This window comes from Ixodes scapularis, unplaced genomic scaffold (assembly GCF_016920785.2).
Source record: "Ixodes scapularis isolate PalLabHiFi unplaced genomic scaffold, ASM1692078v2 PGA_scaffold7__128_contigs__length_106722199, whole genome shotgun sequence".
Taxonomy (NCBI): domain Eukaryota; kingdom Metazoa; phylum Arthropoda; class Arachnida; order Ixodida; family Ixodidae; genus Ixodes; species Ixodes scapularis.
The window spans coordinates 25559038-25578742 of NW_024609882.1; the positions used below are offsets into that span (position 1 = coordinate 25559038).

General features: G+C 46.3%; 1 protein-coding gene and 1 pseudogene across 1 annotated transcript; one reads left to right on the forward strand and one right to left on the reverse strand.

Annotated features, from left to right (window-relative positions):
• Nucleotides 1–595: 595 nt before the first annotated feature.
• LOC121833212 (putative nuclease HARBI1) lies at nucleotides 596–6476 on the reverse strand. The gene is made up of 5 exons (XM_042286338.1): nucleotides 5968–6476; nucleotides 5187–5456; nucleotides 4419–4566; nucleotides 3536–3660; nucleotides 596–911 (listed from the first exon to the last, which is right to left on the reverse strand). Exons 1-5 carry the CDS (start codon nucleotides 6380–6382, stop codon nucleotides 787–789), a joined length of 1083 nt encoding a protein of 360 aa, XP_042142272.1. The 5' UTR covers nucleotides 6383–6476; the 3' UTR covers nucleotides 596–786.
• Nucleotides 6477–6888: 412 nt separating this feature from the next.
• Nucleotides 6889–11616, forward strand: LOC115310986 (annotated as a pseudogene).
• Nucleotides 11617–19705: the final 8089 nt, after the last annotated feature.

Below are 19705 nucleotides of genomic sequence, written 5' to 3' on the forward strand. Positions count from 1 at the left end.
GTAGCGCAGGTGAATCCACCGGAAGTTCTCAATCGGCCGTCTTATGCCATGCAAAAGTCAGCCGAGCGTAGTGCCGTGAAGACTAGTACATCCATGGAAAAACCCATTTTGAGCTTCATCACCGTCATGATTGAAAAGTTTCATGATGTTCTTGGAAACTAGCCACTGCATTTCCAGTGGCTAGTTTCCAAGAATTGCTAATAAATTATAGGCTGCACAAACATGCTTTCTCGATGAGCCTCCACAACTGCGTGCATGTCCCGGCAGCAGCCATCTGCCATCTCGCCCATCTGCCGAGTTGAACGTTGTTGGCAGTGTACCGTATCTGCGGCAGCCTAAAGGCATTGCGACAGGTAAACTTATTTGAATATGCTATTCGTCGTAATTTACCTTCACGTATTGCAGTGTCACCGAATCCAATTATTTTGCACCGCAACCGTGGCAGGTTCGACAAAGCGTTGGTGCAGCAGACGACAGAGCCAGCACAAAGGGGAGGGATAAGAATGGGGAAGCCGTTGGCTCGTCGCTCACCCGACTCAACTGCTCAAAAGTTGTTGCCGTGGTAACCTGCGCCTGCTCGCGTATGCCACGTGGTAGCGGGAGGAGTGGCATACCAAAAACTCCCATTATTTCTCGCACGCGCGGGCTTTTGGGATTTTTGAAAAGGGTCTATTGAGAACTTCCAGTGGCTTCACCCCCGAAGTGGTGATGCGTGATCCAGAAAATCGTCGGAGATCAGTGGGTGTCATCTACACCCAGTGATCGCTTTTGTGCTTTCATAAGCTTTCACTTGAATACTTCGTTAACAAGGTTTCTCCTTACAACAATGCCAGCAGGCGTGTCCCTGGCGGTGCTCGGCCTGTCTTCTTCGTCTTCTTCCTCCTCCTCCTCCTCCTCATCGGATTCCACAACTGTAAAAAAAAAGTGAATTTGATGTTGGTGCTTATACGGCGTAAGTTTGATCTGCCATTGAAGGGCAACACTGGCTTACGCTATAGATCCAGCAATTTAGTCAGTTTAGTAAAACTGCTTGCATGGCATCTTCAGCGTGCACCACGCAGTAGTGATACATGACCACACCCCAGTACGAGCCGCAACCACAACGAAAGGGGTGGGTATTTGAGCCAAGATTTCTGTGTTCTGCTGCACAAGCTTTCGCTCCACATGCTACGAGCTGGTGTGCACTTAGCCCACTCGGCCCCCAATCATTCACCACCCGCTACTGTTCAGAAAGTCGTAATTTGCACAGCAGCAAAAGGACATCTCAAGATTTTCAAGCATGATTATAATACAACAGTAACTGAATAATAACTGCAGAAAACACATTCTGAGAACAGTCCTAATAAATTATAGGCTTCACAAATTTGTCCAAAGGCTCGAATTAGAGTACACGTGCTGCATTAGCTACTGTTGCTTAATGTGCTGGCTGAGCTCCCCTGGCAGACTTTCCGTCAACATGTCATGAATGGTATTCTATATTCTGCTTCACCCGATCCTCTTATGAGAGGAACTCACAATCTCAATGTATAGATGCTTCAATTTCAGAAGAAAGGCAGGCGACTAAAACAGCCGCTTCCACTTGCTAGCTTCAATGGCTCAACAACAACATTGTACCCACCAACAGAAAGGGCAGGTTTACCTCATAAACCAATTCATGTTTACAAACAAACCGGAGCGCCCCTAGCAGATGCCACCGACGCAACACTTGCGCGATGGAGTGTGGCCAAGAAGCTCACCGTCACCCATAAACAAACCATTGAAATGCAATGTTGTCGGCGTCGGTGTGAGTCCCCCAGCCCTTTTTCGCATTCGAATTGTTGATTCTATGTCCTCCTGGCGATGTCTGACTGCTTGAGCGGCCTCAGAGAAATCACCGAGGCTCGTTACACCGTAAAACGTTGCGTGAATAATGTGACATGCGGCGATTCATTCTGCGCAGACGCCACAGAATGTACGCCAAGGCCTGATTCGCATGATGAGATTTCACTCGCAATTTTCAGTCACGTCGTCGCTCGGGCTGCGAAAGTGTGAACCGTAGCTGAGATGGTCGACATCGATACTGAAAATCGCAAGCAGAATCGGACCAAGTGAATCAGGCATTAACAAGTCGGTGATGGCCACTGGTAACAATTAATATCTCCTTGTATCTACTGTTTGCATCAAGACTGCTTACCAACCTCCAAACTCGAGTCTTTTGAGGTCTGCACTTACTTCTTATCGCAAGTACCGGACCAATATTTGGTCTACGAGCCGGTGTAGTCTAAAAGAGCAGAAGACAAGCAGAATCGTTTGAAAGAGCAGATGACGATTCGAACGATTAGGCGGCCGTTTGAACTTGAAGACGCACTGAACGTAGTTTGCAGGTGGTCCGTACAACATGACGGTTTTCAGGCGTTCATGTTGGAACAAAACAAATAAATCTGATGACCACAAGTATTCGTGAATTCAACCCAAATTGCTACCCGCCCAAGCAATCGTGGGTCGACGGCATCTGGTTTTCCCTTTTCACGGCACATTTCCACGTTCTCGGACGAACCGAGTACATGAAAACTGACCTTTAAACCTTTCTCAACCCTTTTGGTACAACCCCAGTCGCGGCATTTTGATGAGAAGGCAGGTTTTTTTTTGTCTGGTTCCTTTCAAAACAATGCAGGAATACACGTCTGACATGGGGACTTCCGCCCACAGCTTCAGACCGGAAGTGCGCCTGGCGCGCCACCACCACGCCGTGACGTAACAGAGATGAGTTTGCGTATACTAGATCAGGCTCACAATTTAAGAATAATGACTGTTCCATCAGGCTGCACAGACTATTCAAAGAGTTCCAGCTAACAGAAGTATCTCGCAGGCCTACGAGTGTAAAAGCCGGGCTCATTTAGTCGTCTGTACACTGTATGTTTGAAAAATGTGGCCCCATGGCAGCTGAAACGTCCACTGCAAAGTATCTTGCTGGCCTCCGCCTGTGCGGTCTGGCAGCTAGTGACGAAATATGGTCTTGTTCCAACATTGTAATTCACGGACATCCTCTGCAGAGGCATTGAGAATCATTTTCATCCCACTGGAACTGCCCCCAAAGTCTAGAAAATACATTGCTATCCGAGTTCGGCGAGTCTCCAGATGACTGACAATTTTGTCCTGGAAAACATCACTCATATGGGTTAAATGAGCCTTATCCATTTCATATAGAGCAGTGTCAGTTTTGCAAAAAAGCACAGCGTACGCACTACTCCGCAGCTACGGCCGTTTCTTTGGTAACCTGTTAAGCGTCACGTAACAAATCTTATAACGTGGCACTTAATGGGTTACTAAACCTAAAACTATTCTGCCAGTGGAGAGCTTCTAAAAGAGATTATAGTCAAAGCTGTAGTCAGCTCAGCTTAGCTGCCCCTCTGCAATCCTGTGACAAGAAAAGTGGGCGAACCTTCTGCAGAACCCAAGTCCAGAGTTACAGCAAACAATGCTTTCACCAGCCTCATTCATGTGATATGACCAGGTGATTAATGCATAAACTCTTCAGAGAACATGTCTTTCTTACCTGGTGGATCTGTGAGGGAGACATGGTGCCGGATGCAGTAATTGTGGAGGACCACACACGCCACGATAATACGGCAGCACACGCTTGGGGTGTACTGTAGGACCCCTCCGGACCTGTCGAGACACCTGAAGCAGTGGCGTAGTAAGGAATTTTGTTAATTCAGTATTTACTGTTAGTGATGACTATATGAAGTTTATGCAGCCCCCAGAACCCTTTTGCACTCCTGTCTATTTACTGCTCCTCGAAGTCCCTGCTTTTATATGCGTTCCCCCCATTGCCTGCATTTCCGATTTGACTATACCGTAGTTCATACTTTGTGTGATCCCACTTTCAGCGTATATGTTGTGCTGAGGTGCAATCCAAAGGCACCAAAGTAAAGAACAGGTCAGGCTCAGTCATTATGCAACTTTCACTGAACTATCAGACGAAGAGGAGCAATCATAAGTATGGCTGTCTAACATGCTGAAGCAACACTATATGTTCTCGGATTCCAGCTAGTACTGCACGATGCTGGAAACCAAACTTCTCTTCCAAGATAGCCTTTATGGGGAGTCTGCTACAGCCAGGCACATAGCCAGGCGGGTAAAGGGGGGGAAAGGGGAGGTGCCAGCAAAACTGGAGGACTTTGAAGAGGACCCAGATCAGGCTACCTGGGCCTTCTCCCTGGATATGTGCCTAGCTCCAACTAGTTTTTTGGTCTCCAAGTGGGAACAGTGTTAACTGCACCCTTTTAGCATGAGGGTAGAGAAATAAAATAGGGAAAAAAAAAAAAAAGAACTGTTTTTGTTTTACGCCGCACATGCAGAAAGGAGAGAAGGTAGTTCTGAGGAAATTTCAGAACAAGTTTTAACTCCCAAACTAAGACTCTGCTGACGCTACTGACCGGAAGCGGGACTTCAATATCCCGAATGTCCTCTCTATAACTTGACGCGTCTTGGTGAGGCACATGTTGTAGGCTTCTTCGCCCTCTTCCTCCTTCGGCTTGCGAAATGGCGTCATCAGCCATGGCTGCAGGGGGTAGCCTGCATCCCCTAAAATATTAAAAATAATATGAGATATCACGTAAAACCATGCATAAGTAATACAATAGATATGACTGCTTGGGGTTTGGGCTTGCAAACAAAGCGCTCCAGCAATACCTGAACTGGTAACCAAAGGGTTGCAAGTTCGTCTCCCAAGCTCTGCCGGTTTCGACATGAACGGGCATTCTGTTTGCGTGGATTTGTAGATCACTACTACGAGGGGCACCCTACAACTTCCAGGACGGCAGACCTGCAGCGCTCGCCCGAAATTCCCCACTACAGCTGTAGTACATTTCCAGACTTGAACAGATGGAAGCTCACTACAGTAGATAACGAGAAGAGATTCATGGAAGAAAGCTGCATCGGTTTAAGCTTAATTCCTTCCTAACTTGTTAGTGGACACGCAAGTAGCACAAAGGAAATGACTGGCTCCCTTTGTCCTGGTTTAACTTATTATATATTTAACTAATAATTATCTAGGAGTTACACTAAAATGTGCAAGCTGGCTCAAACCTTTGCCAAGATCCAAATGCAAAAAAGGCTGGATACCAAGAGGCTACGAAGCATATGGTCGTTCAGCCTGTCAACTATTAAATACTCATATGAAATCCAAATTAAAATATACCTACCCAGCAACCAGCCATCGGGCATGACCCCAGCCTCGAACTTCTCCGACAAGTCGCAGTTGCGCCACATAAAACTGTCATGCGTGCTCCCCGGCCACTTCACTGTGAGCTGTGTGATTTCGTTCGACGCATTGCAGACCGCTTGCACATTCAGGGAGTCGTATCCTTTCCTGTTTCGGTAGATGTTCTGGTCCTTCTTCGCAATCTTGAGGGCGATGTGCGTGCCGTCGATGCACCCCAGCACCTTGGGGAATCCATTGATTTCCGCAAAGCCTACAGATTAAAACAACGAAGTGTTCAACATTCTGTGAAGCAGTGGACATCTTGGATATTTTATTTACCACATTACAATATATACAAAAATTGGTCTATCAAAGAGATGACCTCTAAATACTCATTCATACCTCAATTAAAGCACTATCGCACCCATTTAAACACTATTACCAAAAAAAAAAGAAGGGTTTTTGGGGGGGGGGGGGGGGCAAAGAGTGCTTTTGTTAGTTGTCATGGGCATTGCATGAACAATGCATTGCTGACTGAGAGTCTCGGCGACCATTCCACACAATGCCGTTGCTCACGTCAATCTATACAACTTCGTTCGCGTCAATGAAAGTTACACTCATTAGGGTCATGCGGGATGCACTCACTTGATCGAATGACGTTTTAGCGAACGCCCACGTTCCCCCCGACTAAAGCTGATCAGGCTGAGTAAACGCGCTAACAATTCGCACTGAAATAAAATAACAGGGGTAACTAACGAGCACGACATTGGGAAAACACTTACCGCGTGCAGTACGCATTGCTGCCTGCGGGGTCACGGGGAACTTGATCCCTTTTTCAGCAAAGTTGCAGAGCGCGCTGCTCACCGAGTTTATAATGCGCGAAGCACTCGTCTGGCTCATATTCCCCACGTCGCCCACGACCGACTGAAAACTGCCGCTCGCATAGAAGCGAAGCGCCAGTAGTACTTGGGCGTCCACGGGGAGCGCACAGTTCCGAGCCGTCGGACGGCGGAGCGCAGGTGCGAGCGCCTCGCAGAGTCTCTCCATGGCAGGCCTCGGGAGACGGTAGTACCTCGCCAGATGGTTATCGGCGATGGTGTCGAGTGTCCGAGGAGTGCGGAACACACGTTGCTGCCGTAGATTCCGCTCCGCGTCGCGCTGCTGCTGAAGTAGGTAGACGACGTACGCGGCAGCCATTTTGGTTGAAAGTCGCCAAAATGTTCGTAAGATCGATCGGACCCCTGTCGTAGGATTTCGTCTTAACTTACGCAAAACTTACGAACATTTTGCTTCGGGAATACTCAAAAGTTCGTAACTTTGTCGTAAGATAAATTTACGAACTTTTTTGTCGTAAGAACGTTTCGGGAATCTGGCCTCAGATGCTATTCGCCGTCTCTCTGTGCGCGCTCCTCCGCCGGCTAGTCCTATCAAGCGCAGAGAGCACACCATGACGCTGCGCTTTTTGCGCTGTTTGATTGGCCGTTCGGCTCATAACATCGGCCGCGCTCGGTCCGAAGCTGAAACGAAGAATAGATACTTTGCTATAATGCAAAAAAGCAAAAAAAAAAAAAAAGAAGCGCGCTTTATGTTTTTTTTTTGTTTGTTATTTTTTGTTTTGACAATCCGCAAGTTTCTGTTTTGTTATTGTTCTGAAGGAAACAAGACCTACAAAAATGTTGGGAAACGACACCAAAGGCTTGACGCTGACCATGAACCCGGTTAAGTTCTTCAGCGAGCTCCAACAGCTTGGAGACCCCCGTACTCGAAACTTCACGCTGGTAATGAACCCGCTCTTCGTGTTCCCGCTATTCATGGCCTACCTCTACTTCGTCAAAGTGGTCGGTCCACGGTGGATGAAGGACAAGGAACCCTTCCAGATCATCAACCTCATCCGCTTCTACAACCTCGCGATGGTCCTCCTCAACGCGAGGTTTCTCTACATCGTCCTCACCTGCACCTATCTTCCGGGAGGTGAATACACCCTCTGGTGCCAGGGGATCACGGGCCGGAAGACAAAACAGTTGGCCGGCTTGTACAAAGCTGCGTCCTGGTACGTCGCCGTGCGGTACGCCGACTTTCTTGACACCGTCTTCTTCGTCCTGCGCAAGAAGTTCACGCACATCACGCATCTGCACGTCATCCACCACACCATGGTGGCGGTGAACGCGTAGTTCTGGGTATTGTTCGCTCCAGAGGGTCAGCCCGCCCTGGGACTCGCCATCAACGCGTTCGTCCACGTTGTCATGTACGCCTACTACTTCCTTGCCACGCTAGGTCCGAATGTCAGGCAGTACCTCTGGTGGAAGAAGTACCTGACCACGATGCAGATTGTGCAGTTTGTCATCTTCATCGGGCACATGTCCATCCCGCTCTTCGTGGACTGCGGTTTCCTGAGGCACCTCATTCACGTGGCCATTGCTCAGACGGTTCTTATTTTAAGTCTCTTCGTAAACTTCTATTTCCAATCGTATATGAGACGAAGAGGTCCCAAACTGACAAATGGTCAAGTCGATCTTGCTCAGCATACGAATGGCAAGGCCGTCAACGGAAAGTGCGATTAGTGAGGTGAAAGTCGCGTGACTGAGTCTAAGGAATGAACACACAAGTATATTCATGATTCCTTTCATGAGCCATGCAGTGACATGCTTGAGGCAGTTCAATCATATCATTGTCTCAGTAGCTCAAGTAGTGTACTAATGTTTCTGATCGGGTATTTAAGACCTTTGAAGACGGCCGAAAGTATCTGCTTGCTTGGTTCTAATAACATCGGTTTATTAGATCCAACGCGACCTTATTTCGGAACAACTGATCGAGGTAGGCCAGATTAACATGTGAAATACAGGACGGTATGCTGTTATCGAATTTGTGCTACGATAGACAAAGGGTCTTGCAAATATTTCGAGAGAATACGCCGACAAGTGCACGCTGATGAGTGGCGCCTTCACCTGCTCAGCTGTAGTTATGGATGGAGGACTGTTTTTATCGCCACGTTCGCCAACTAGTCACACCTTAGTCATATTGTCTTTTATTGTGAATAATTCAATCGTTCATAAATTGCAGCGGCCGGAAAAATATGAAGCACCTCATTGTTAACGTACTACATGCTACAAAGTTTTGCTTTGAAATAAAAACAGTTGAAAATTTTACGGTACTCTCACAGACCATATTTCAAATATCTTTTATTTTGGAAAAAGTATTCAACAGATTATAAAAACGCCACTAATGTATCATGTTTCCTTCCTACACGCTTTGAACTTGTAATTTTTTTTTAATGTTTCTTTGCCGAACGTAGATCAACAGCTTCTTTCGGGTAGTAACTTTGAGCTTTGCAACAGGGCATGAAGTCCCATCCGTGATGTTCTTATCAACCAAAAGTGTTTCTGTTGACGTAGTACTTCACATAATTTCATATCAACATTCACCCGTCACGGAAAATCTCATGACTTCACCATTTTCAATCATAATCATGCAATCAAATGAATAAAAACACTGAACGTTGAAGGCACCATTTGTACTGTTACATGGGTGGATACATAAATAAAACATATACATATTGAGCAAGACTATTTCGTACAAAAACGACTGCACACGCACAGGTAAGTTTATATACGTGCGCTGAAACTTGAGTTGGAAGAATCACCGACAGAAACCATTCCTCACCGTATAAGATTACCGGGAAGTATTCCGACCCTATTCGAAATAACTAATTAAGGAAACCGAGGCGTTTAATCGATAATAATGTTTATTAATTTTTGAAGGCTCGAGTGAGAATTGCATAATAAAATGGGCATATATGAAATAGCAGTCATCACAACGGGACATAACATTAAACTAATTTCAACGTAGTCACTAGGGCTATACAGGAAGAGAGTATAGTAATGAAAATGTAATAGTCTTTTAGAAATAAATATAGTTACTAATTGGTTTCAGCTCTCATAACCAATTGTAACGTAAACATTTGATAAGAAACAATGGATAAGGAACTTGCGCGTGATTTCCAAGAATATTCGAAGCGACGAAAAATAAGGTCATGAGTCGATAGTAAATTTTATCTGAGTGTTCCGTTGTGACTCTGCGGCGGCAAAAAGGGTGCCTAGTTTAGTTGGCTGACGTAGTTCTTATTTCTCAGTGCGATAATTACAATGCATTAAGTGAAATGCTCTGTTTTGAGCGGATTCCGGATTGTTAGATTAGTATTCCTTGAGAACAGCGTTGACGAGATTAATGTATAGCGACGCCTCTTCTACCCCAAATAATAAATCTGATTACGCGGTGACTTCAAAAATATATCTTAAATAATAGCACCTACAATTGTAGCACAAACTACGACAGTAACACGAAATGTGTCACTTCGAACCACTCCTGGCAGTTTTCAAGAAAGTAGGGCAACTCCCGCACGTGAGGAGTGTTTCCATGTCGAACCTATTACGGGTTTTTATGCCAAATGTAAAAGCTTGGTAAAAAATACAGAAAAAAACAAGTTTATTGGCCATTTACTCTTTGTAGGTCATTATAAACGTTAACACACACACACACACGCACACACGCGCGCACACACACACACACACACACACACATACCAAACTCATGCTTCTGCATGGATCTATTAAAACACTCACGTTCTATTACCAGCTTTGCATCCAGGTTTGCAGAAATAAAGAATGTCAACATCTAAATCCGGGGTTTTCAAAATTCAGATCTTAAAAAAAAACATAAAAAGAAAAAGAAATCTTTTTTAAAGCAGTCCGGTTGGAACACGCGAGTTAATAAATATGTTTTACGCGAAAAAAAAAGTTTAGACCAAAATTCACGGCGAGAGATTTATTTGAAATTCTGCGCGCGAAGTCCAAAACGTCACGGGTCATTCCGAAAGGACCATCTCGGTCGTGAAGGTGAAGCCGATCCACCTTTCCTCCACATGCCCTAAATACCGAGAGAGAACAAGTGGAAAGGAGGTGACTCCCGACTAAATCGCTTCTTCCGCCGTCAATACTGCTCTAACGTTTTTGCGCGTAAATGTTTTTTTCTTTTTTGGCACGTTTGTTTTAACCAAGCTGGCATTTATTTTTCTTTGTAGGTTTTTCAAGGAACCCCTATTAGCCTCGAATGGCAGCCGGAGAACCTTTCTCGGTCTTGGCACTGATACAGTACAACAGTGAAGAAGTAGACCTCGCAAACGATCATTTGCATACTAGGGAGCGCTTGGCTCGAAGTTACACAGCAGTGAGCGGTTGTTCACTGCTGTGTAACTAAAATAGTGCTTAAAATGAAAGAACTCTTCAATTAGGTCCAGGAACTTCGATACCTCGAGGAACCCTTGAGGGAATTCCTGGGAATCCCTGGGTCTTTGGAAACCAAGTTTGAGAACCTAGGGTCTAGATATGTGGGCGATTCATAATCTTACAAAAAAAGGATATCCCTCAGTGTTGCGGAAAAAATGTGGAGTATTTTTTTTATAGCAAGGGAGATTTCTAACATAAGATAAATTATTATAAAATGAATGCGCCTTTTATAGCTATATACCCATAGCCGTAAAAACTCGCATACTCTCATGAATAATGATTATGAGCGTCTTGGGAAGGGAGTCTGCAGGCTACGTAACTCTGAAAAAAATACGTTTTGGCTTGAATAGCCAATATGCAGCTTTACGCGTCGGATTTCCCCCTTCCCCCCTCTCCCCAGACTGACAAATATTTAAAATATTTCCTGGTTTGCCATGTTTTAAAAACTTTCATAACATCTGTTTAAGACGTGGCAGCTGTACCTTGTCATCAAACCCTGAACAAAACTTCCAACATGGCTGAGGAAATGCAGGTTTTGTCAATTTGAGCTTTTTTATGTCAGGCAAAGAGTAATTAAATATAAAAGCCGCTTGGACATTTGTAGAGCCGTAACTGATGTTGTTTTAATTCTTACGTATATCCGGGAAATGTGAATATGTTGGTAAACATATCTCTCCGCAACGCAGGGTTAAATGTTGCAAACTGCGAACTGCGTGATATGTAGAGAAATCACTTTTATTCTAAGGATCTAGTAATTCGAACAAATCAAGCTCATCACCTTAACTTCTTTTAATTAATGAGATAGAAATGTTTCTAAGTGTTTATGAAGTTTTATGGGTAGTTTACAAACTGTTCTTATTTTTTGGTCTCTCGTTTTGAACGTTTTTTTTTTTTTCATTGTTAGGAACTTCATAAAGCAAACTAGTGCGCTTGTTGACAGCGTGATCCTCATTGTCCCCCTCCCCCCCCCCCCCCCCCATTTAGTTGAGCCATAAAATAAATCATGGTATGACGTGTCTGCAATGACCAATTTATTTCCAGTGTCATCCAAACTGAATCACTGCTTCCAGTAGAAGCATACCAAATCTCAAACCGGCCATCATAAGCTATGTAATTGAACCGGCGAATTCCTTGGGTCCTTACGTATGAGTCACACGCTTAGCAAATCCAGTAAACATGAAGCAACTGCAGCACTTATTTCCCCCATAAGGAGTTACAACGAACGTTTCTACAAGGCGGTAAGTTGGGCTAGTTGGTTGAACATCGTCAAACGTGAAAACAGCGCAAAAAATTGAACAAAGGACAGTGAAAGAAGTGCACAGACAAAGCGCTTCGTTTCTACTTTCTGTTCACTATGTCAAAAACGTCACTGGCACTAAATGGGGTTCTCAATAATCAAACCGCTTGAGGCAGTAATCATTACAAGTCGATGTCTGAAATACCGTACGTACTCTTTATAACTTTTTTAAAGCATGACCAGAATATTTCGGATAGCAGTAAATAATGACGAGCTTTTAAATGACACTGTCTAATGTATTACATGGAAATAAATAAAACGCACATAAAAGTTGGCCCACCAAACAAATAAATTAAATCGTGGTAGTTACGTCATTATTGAAACGAATATCGAGCGAGACGGTATCGCTTCGCAAAGTTTTTTTTATGTTTAATACCCGCTATACTATTCGTTTTACTAAATGCCGAAAACGAAACATAGATTAGTAAAAAGGCGACAACTTCGTAAATATTTACAGTTAAAGCAAATGAAGCAGAAATGACACTTGTTTCGATAAATAAAGTTCACTTTTAACAACAATACTAGAATATTTTAGCTAAAAAAGAATCATAACAAAGAGCGTGCTTCACTAGAACGGCGTTAATAAAACAGAAACGTTTCCGGAACTCCGGGGGTCACCTTCTTGTGTGTGGTGAGCGAGAAAGCGGCACTAGCGCCGGCGTCAACAAAATCCTATCTGTACTAATGCTGCTTAATTGGAGCTTTATTCAGGAGACATTAAAAGCATTATGTTTCATGTGAACTAATGATGCAAAACAAGCAACCTACTATACTCGGCGACAACATTTCTTGGCAATGCAGTGGAAGGTACGTCCCGCGTCCCCTCTCCCGTTTTGAGTGTACGCAGGCCTTCCTCCTCTCCCCGGAAATGGGAGTGGAGGAGAGCCTGTGTACACTCAAGATGGGAGAGGGGATGCGGGACGTACCTTCCACTGCATTGCCAACAAAAGTTGTCGCGGAGTATAGTCGTAGTAACCTCATCTATGACTGAAGCGGTCCAAGGTGAGATTGCAGCCTTTCCAATGCAAGGCATATAAGAGGGAGAAGCCGACGACAAGGGTTTGAGTGGAGTACCACACTCGTGTTTAGTAACACTCGTGTGCGCTTTGTCCGCTCCGTATTGCACGTTTGGTGCAATACGTATGTATTGCAAATGATCTCAGCAGACGATACGAGCACGTAGTGTGGCTAGTGTAGCAAGCGAAGTAAGTACAGCATGTGTGACTGAAAAGGACGGCAGCAGCGGCCCGGCTAAAGGTGTCCCTCCTAACAACCATATTAAAGCACATGAGCGACATGTTGGATCTAGGTTATCACCACAATGGTTGGCCGAATAGCCGGCCTTGGATTAAGGTTCGGCATTCCTCGGCAAGGGTAGAGACACATACCTTCTGAAGGTTCCAGCGACTAGTATACTCCATCTCATTATAGTTGTGCGCAGTGTTATCTAACGTACAAGGGCGAGAACGTAGAGTATCTTGAGAGGAAGAGAAGAAGAGAATAATCTTTTTTAAACATGTATAGTCCGCAGACCATAGTGCGTAAAGTACAATATTTTGTTTAGCCCATAGGAAAACAGAGAAACCGTGTCAGCTAGTAACATATCAGAACAATTAGTACCACAAAGAGGATCTGAACAGACTTGCGCTTATAGTAAAAACAAAACGAAAAAACAACAACAACGAGACGGTTACGGGCAGTACCGTGTCGAGAGACTCCACGATGAATGGGATGTTTTTGTCAGCGAAATTAACTCGAGTTCTCGAGAAATTCCCGCGTGTCACCAGAGCATCCGTGTTTCTGAACGGAACTGCATAATTCGAGGGAAACACCACCGCGCGGCATTTGTGAAGGAAGGAAGACAATGGCGTTAAATTTTAAGTGGCGCTGGAATTGTGTTTTCAATTTGCTCGCTTGGAACACTGATATTGGGGAAAAGGGGGGGGGGGGGAAGCATTGTGATGTTTCCCTGAGACTAAAAGCATTTACGATTGCTGTGAATATAAGAGCAAACACGCAACAAAACAAACAAAATGACATTGGAAAATGAAATCTCGGGTGTCGTTTTTTTTTTCGTCGTCAGTTGTTTATGGCCGTGTAATTGTCTCCTATACTTCGTCTCATCCTACGATGGACTAAAGGCCAAAGCCACGGGCCGCAAGGTCCAATCTTGTTGCAAGCTAAAACATGACACGCTTAGCATTGGTTATGGGTAGACCAGAGCCTTTTATACTGGGAGAGTTCGGCGGTTCTTTGATCCAGCCGCCAGTCTGGCAGCACTGATCAAACAGTCTGGCAACTGTGCGCATCCGCCATGATGTGCCTTGCCGTCTAGCTTGATTGCACCTTTGCATTTAACTGCATTATAATTATAACCTTAAATTGCAAGCTTCACCCTTGTTTGGTGTAAGGCTGGTGGCGGCTGATAAAACCCGTTTGCCCTACTGACTCGAGCCGGCAGTCGGCTCGCTAGAGTCCATGGAGCGAGAGACGACGATGAAAATGATCGTTCTGCGCTGCGCTCCGCCAGACGTTAGATGAAAAAGAAATGGGGGGCTGCAGTGCCGTTGGCTGCTCGAACAACGCGAAAAAGGGGTTCAGGATGTACCGGTTCCCTCAAGGAAAAGAAAACCGCGCAAGGCAGAAGATCTGGGAAACCAAACCAAGAAGGGCTGACTGGAAGCCGAGTTCTCGATTGTGCGAGGTAAGTTTAGGATTAACGTATGATTAACGTAACAAAATGCTTGATTTTTCGACTTTCTCCTTACGCCAACAAAAGCGCAAACGGCAAAACCTACACGCGTATACATCGCATGTCAATGGGGACCCACTCGCCCGGAGGCACATCATGGCGGAAGCGGCGCCCGCTGAGTCCGCTGGACCTAGCGGGCCGTAAGCCCCTCCCACCCGCCGAACTCTCCTAAAAGGCTCTGGGGTAGACGAATGATCCTCCGAGTCTAAAAACGCTGCATCATTTTTATAGCTTCGACACTGCAAAGAGCTTGTGTGACATAGCTTTCTTTGCAATGTAAAATTGTTGAGTCACTCAGTGCTATTCAATCCGAACTACCGTTCGCCCCTCCCCATTAGTGATTCGAGACTCGGGCGCCGATACGTGCATCGAAGCGAAATACCACGCAACTTGTAAGTGGCTCGTGATTTGATCTGGCGGTTCGTAGCTTCTGCCTTCAGTCCATCGTAGGGTAAGACAAAGTATAAATATGAACTAATTGCTGGAGCAAATTAGACCTCACGTTTCCCAGACGCGGATCAAGGATAACCACTCAAGAAGAGAGCCTTGTAAGACCGTCATTCTAGATAAACGGAGACTGGTGCCACAGTGCCTGCCATAGCTCGTCAGGATCTCCGATGACCAGCACCGGAGTCCAAACTGGCGCTGAGCTGAAGAGTGCTGCTTCGTTAGACAAGAAGGAACCTTCCTTTCGGGTGACGTGTCCCTCATGGTACCGAAGGTAAGCACCGTTTCTGCTCTGTTTGCGACACTGGAGTGTGAGTACCCCGAGTTATCTCAATGCCCGATCAGAGCCGTGTATAGAGAGAGTTAGGTCAATGGAAGGAGCGGGCGGAGCGAGAGCGTGCACCAGACGCAGAAAGAGAGCTTGACATGCTCTTGAAGGGTTGTTCATCTGCCCTTCATATATTTACTTATATGTACATTCCATCTCGGTCGACAGTCCGCGATGGTGTCCTCGGTCTCGAGCTCTCTATCTCAAGACCCTGGTTCTTCTTCTTCTCCTTCTTACTGGCCCTACATTACTCCCCCGTCCGGGAAGGCCAAGGCACGGTTTGCCAATGCACATGTCGGCAAATTGATGACTTGGTCTGAAGTCGTGGAGGGTGTCGCAACGATGGTTTCAATGGTGTCTGGGGTGAAACTCGTACACTCTCAATGTACGCGGGTTTCAGTCGATCAACAGACACCATGTCGTGTCTGTTTCCTAGGTCTAAAAGGAAAGCCTTGGGGCCCCGTTGAATGACGGAAAACGGTCCTTCATAAGGGGCCTGCAGAGGTGTCCGCATTGCGTCTCTGCGATCGAAAACGTGTGTACACGTATCTAAGTCTTTGCTCATGAAAACTTTTCTGTTAAGCGGTTGTCGTGTAGGTGGTGGGCGCAAAGCTTTCATTGTCGTCCTGAGTCTTGATACGTAGTTCTGCATGTCTGGTACCGCATCTTCTTCGAGAGTATGGAAAAACTCGCCTGGCAGCCTTAGGGTCGTACCATAAACGAGTTCAGCCGGTGTAGAGGAGAGGTCTGCTTTGTAGACCGTACGAAGACCCAGTAAAACGAGTGGGAGTGCTTCTGACCAGTTTGTTGGATTTTTGCAGGCCTTTAGCGATGTCTTCAGTTGCCGATGAAACCGTTCCAATAGACCGTTTGAGGTCGGGTGATAGGACGTGGTGCGGATTCGCGTTGCTTCTAAAATCCGTAGGAGTTGTGCAAAAAGGCGGGACTCAAACTGTCGGCCTCTGTCAGTTGTGATTTTGTCCGGTACGCCGAAGCGTGAGACCCATGTTGTCATAAAGGCTTGGGCGACCTCTTCAGTTGTGATATTGGTTAGTGGTGTTGCTTCTGGCCAGCGTGTGAATCGATCAACGTACGTGAGAATGTACGTAAATCCATTTGAAGGTGGTAAGGGTCCAACAAGGTCGATATGAACTTCGGAAAATCTGGTATCTGGGAGCTTGAACCTGGCGACTGGCGCAACGGTATGGCGATTAATTTTTGCCTTTTGGCACTGCTGACAAGTACGTGTCCATGTGCGAACATCGACATTGATTTTGGGCCAGACGAATCGTGATGTGACTAGGCGTTGTGTGGCCCGAATGCCAGGGTGTGCGAGTGAGTGCAGAGCCGTGAAGATTTGACGACGGAACCGCTGAGGAACAAACGGCCGTGGTGTGCCTGTAGAGATGTCGCACGTTAGAGTGGCACTGCACCATGGAAGATGAAGATCTTCGAACCTGAGCGCGGTGTGTCCAGAGCGTAGATTTTGAAGTTCTTGGTCTGACTGTTGGGAGCGCGCCATCTCATGAAAATCGACGGTACTCAAGAAGGTTCCTTCCAACGACTGTATATCTGCGCGGGAGAGAGCGTCGGCTGCGTTGTTGCGAGAACCTTTGACGTATCTGATATCGGTTGTGAATTCTATAATGAACGCCATTTGCCTGATTTCTCGAGGAGAGTATGAATGTCCACTGGATGTTAGGGCATAAGTCAAGGGCTTGTGATCGGTGACTATGTGAAAGGAGCGTCCTTCGAGGAAGTATCGAAAATGTTTCAATGCGAGATGTATTGCCAAGAGTTCTCTTCCAAAAGTACTATACTTCTTTTCTGATGGGCGTAGTTTCTGAGAAAAGAAGGAGAGAGGTTGCCATTGCTGCTCAATGTTCTGTTGTAAAACAGCCCCGACGCCTTCTTCGGACGCATCGGTCATGACACGCGTTGGAGCGTTAGGCACCGGGTGAATCAACATCGTGGCACTCGCGAGGTCGTCCTTAATCCTCTCAAATGCGAGGACTCTGCGATCCGTCCAGATGATGTCTTGGTCTTTGCTGTTCTTAGGAGACAGGGCCTCTGTAAGAGGCTGGATGGTAGTAGCACAGTTAGGAAGAAAACGCCGGAAAAACTTTATGAATCCCAGGAATTCTCTCAATTTCTTGAGGTTCTGGGGCTTCGGAAAACGAATAATTGCGTCTACTTTATCCGGTAGTGGTCTAATGCCGTTGGTGTCAAGGCGATGCCCAAGGAAAATCAATTCCTGAACGCTGAACTGGCATTTGTTTAGGTTGATGATGACGCCGTTCTCCTCCAGACGTGTCATGAGAAGGCGGAGGTGCTCCAGGTGTTCTTCTTGATTTCTGCTTGCAACGAGGAGATCGTCAAGGTAGGCAAAACAAAAATCGAGTCCTCTTGTCACCTGGTCGATAAATCGCTGGAACGTTTGTGCAGCGTTTCGAAGTCCAAATGGCATACGGATAAATTCGTAAAGTCCAAATGGAGTGGTAATAGCCGTTTTGGGAATGTCACTTGGTTCGATGGGAATTTGGTGGTAAGCCTTGATTAAATCTATTTTAGAGAACACTTTCATCCCGTGGAGTTTGCTTGAGAAGTCTTGAATGTGAGGCACGGGGTATTGATCAGCTTGTGTTACGTTGTTTAAGGCGCGATAATCGCCGCAGGGACGCCAATCCCCTGGAGTCACCTTAGGCACCATGTGAAGTGGAGAAGACCATGAACTCGAAGATGGTCGGATGATGCCCAGTTCCAGCATGTGGTCAAATTCTTGACGGGCGATCTGAAGGCGTTCCGGAGCTAGTCTTCGAGCTCTAGCGTAAACTGGTGGCCCGGAGGTTACAATATGGTGTGTAACATTATGCTTTAAAGGCCGCATAATGTTGCTTGGTCTAGCGAGGTCTGGAAATTCTCTCAACAAGTTGTCATAGATAGAAGTGGTGCTGTGAAGAGCAGGTGAGGGTGACAGAGATGCCTTTGTGATGGCCCCTGTAACGGTTTGTCGGGTTGTGGTGTCAGAAAGACGTGAATGGCGTACATCGACGCAGAGACCAAAATATGACAAAAAATCTGCTCCCAAGATGGGATGGTGGACATCAGCAATAAGAAAAATCCAGCGAAAAATTCGCGGAAACCCAAGATTGAGAGTGAGCGACTTCTGTCCGTATGTAGCTATGCCGGATCCATTTATTGCCTGTAAGCTCGAAGCGACATTTTTAGATTTCCGTTCTGTGGGAGACGGTGGTACTACGCTTACTTGGGCTCCGGTGTCAATTAGAAATTTCACTTTTGTGTTCTGTTCCACGATAAAGAAAAGGTGACCTGGAGAGGGAGGAAGCACTTGACTTGTCACCTTCAGTAAGTGCTTCTGGGGTTTTCCTTCGGCCAGCTGCAAGGTGGAGAGCAGTTGTGCGCACGGGGTCTGTAGGTACGGTGGTACCAGCAAACTGGTGGTGTGTCTGCTCGGCCTTTTGAGAAAGAGCGTCTCATGTGATTCGGTTGAGGCAGGTTAGGACGATGTTGTCGAAGAGCAGCCACCTCAGTTATCAAATGGGCTACGTCATCTTGCAGCCTTTGAAAATCAAAGGAAGACGCCTCTGTCGCAGGCAGCGGGTGGCCACTTGTGGGGTAAGTGGTCGCCTGAATCATTGGTGGGGCCGTATCTAGAATCTTGTCGGCGAGTTCGGCGAGGTCGTCGAGAGGAATATTGCTGGATGTTGCCAGGATCCTGCGGACATCCGAAGGCAGACGCTGCAAAAAGAGTTCTCGTAGAAGGGAAGAATCCCGCAAGGAGGCTTGACTGCCCAAAAGTTGTGTCATGCGTCGTAGGAGCTGCGACGGCTTGCGGTCTCCAAGTTCCTCAGCCGTGATCAATTGTTGCAGGCGTCGCTGTTCTGACGCGGTGGTTCTCCGGATCAATTCTCGCTTGAGGTGTTCATAGGGCTCTTGGTCTGGTGGAGAAATGACGATGTCTCTCACTTCCATTGCCTCTGCAGACGACAAGGACGTGACGACCTCACGAAATTTTGTCATTTGTGCGGTGATGTTTCTACGGGCAAACTCCTGCTCTACTTGCGCGAACCACAATTCCGGGTCCGCAGGCCAGAATGTGGGTAGTCGGCGGCTGATAGTGCCGAGTTGGTGGACCAATTGTTCGGTGGTCGGCTGTTCACCTCCGGCGTTAGCGTCAGCCATGTCGGGCTACTGTGGGAAGAGCTGTGAAGGGAAAAACGACGGTGACTTGCCGTTGCGTTGTCCTGTCAGGTGTTGATTTCAGTTTGCTGAGGTCGGGATCACGTCCGGGTCACCATATGAAGGGTTGTTCATCTGCCCTTCATATATTTACTTATATGTACATTCCATCTCGGTCGACAGTCCGCGATGGTGTCCTCGGTCTCGAGCTCTC

What these genes read in the sequence shown, in the direction of transcription:
- LOC121833212 (XM_042286338.1), bottom strand. Translation starts at nt 6,382, where the DNA reads ATGGCTGCCGCGTACGTCGTCTACCTACTTCAGCAGCAGCGCGACGCG. An exon ending in GCCCGATGGCTGGTTGCTGG is followed by an intron (nt 4,567 to 5,186) that starts GTAGGTATATTT and finishes TTAATATTTTAG; the next exon opens with GGGATGCAGGCTACCCCCTG. An exon ending in CTCCCTCACAGATCCACCAG is followed by an intron (nt 912 to 3,535) that starts GTAAGAAAGACA and finishes TTTTTTTTACAG; the next exon opens with TTGTGGAATCCGATGAGGAG.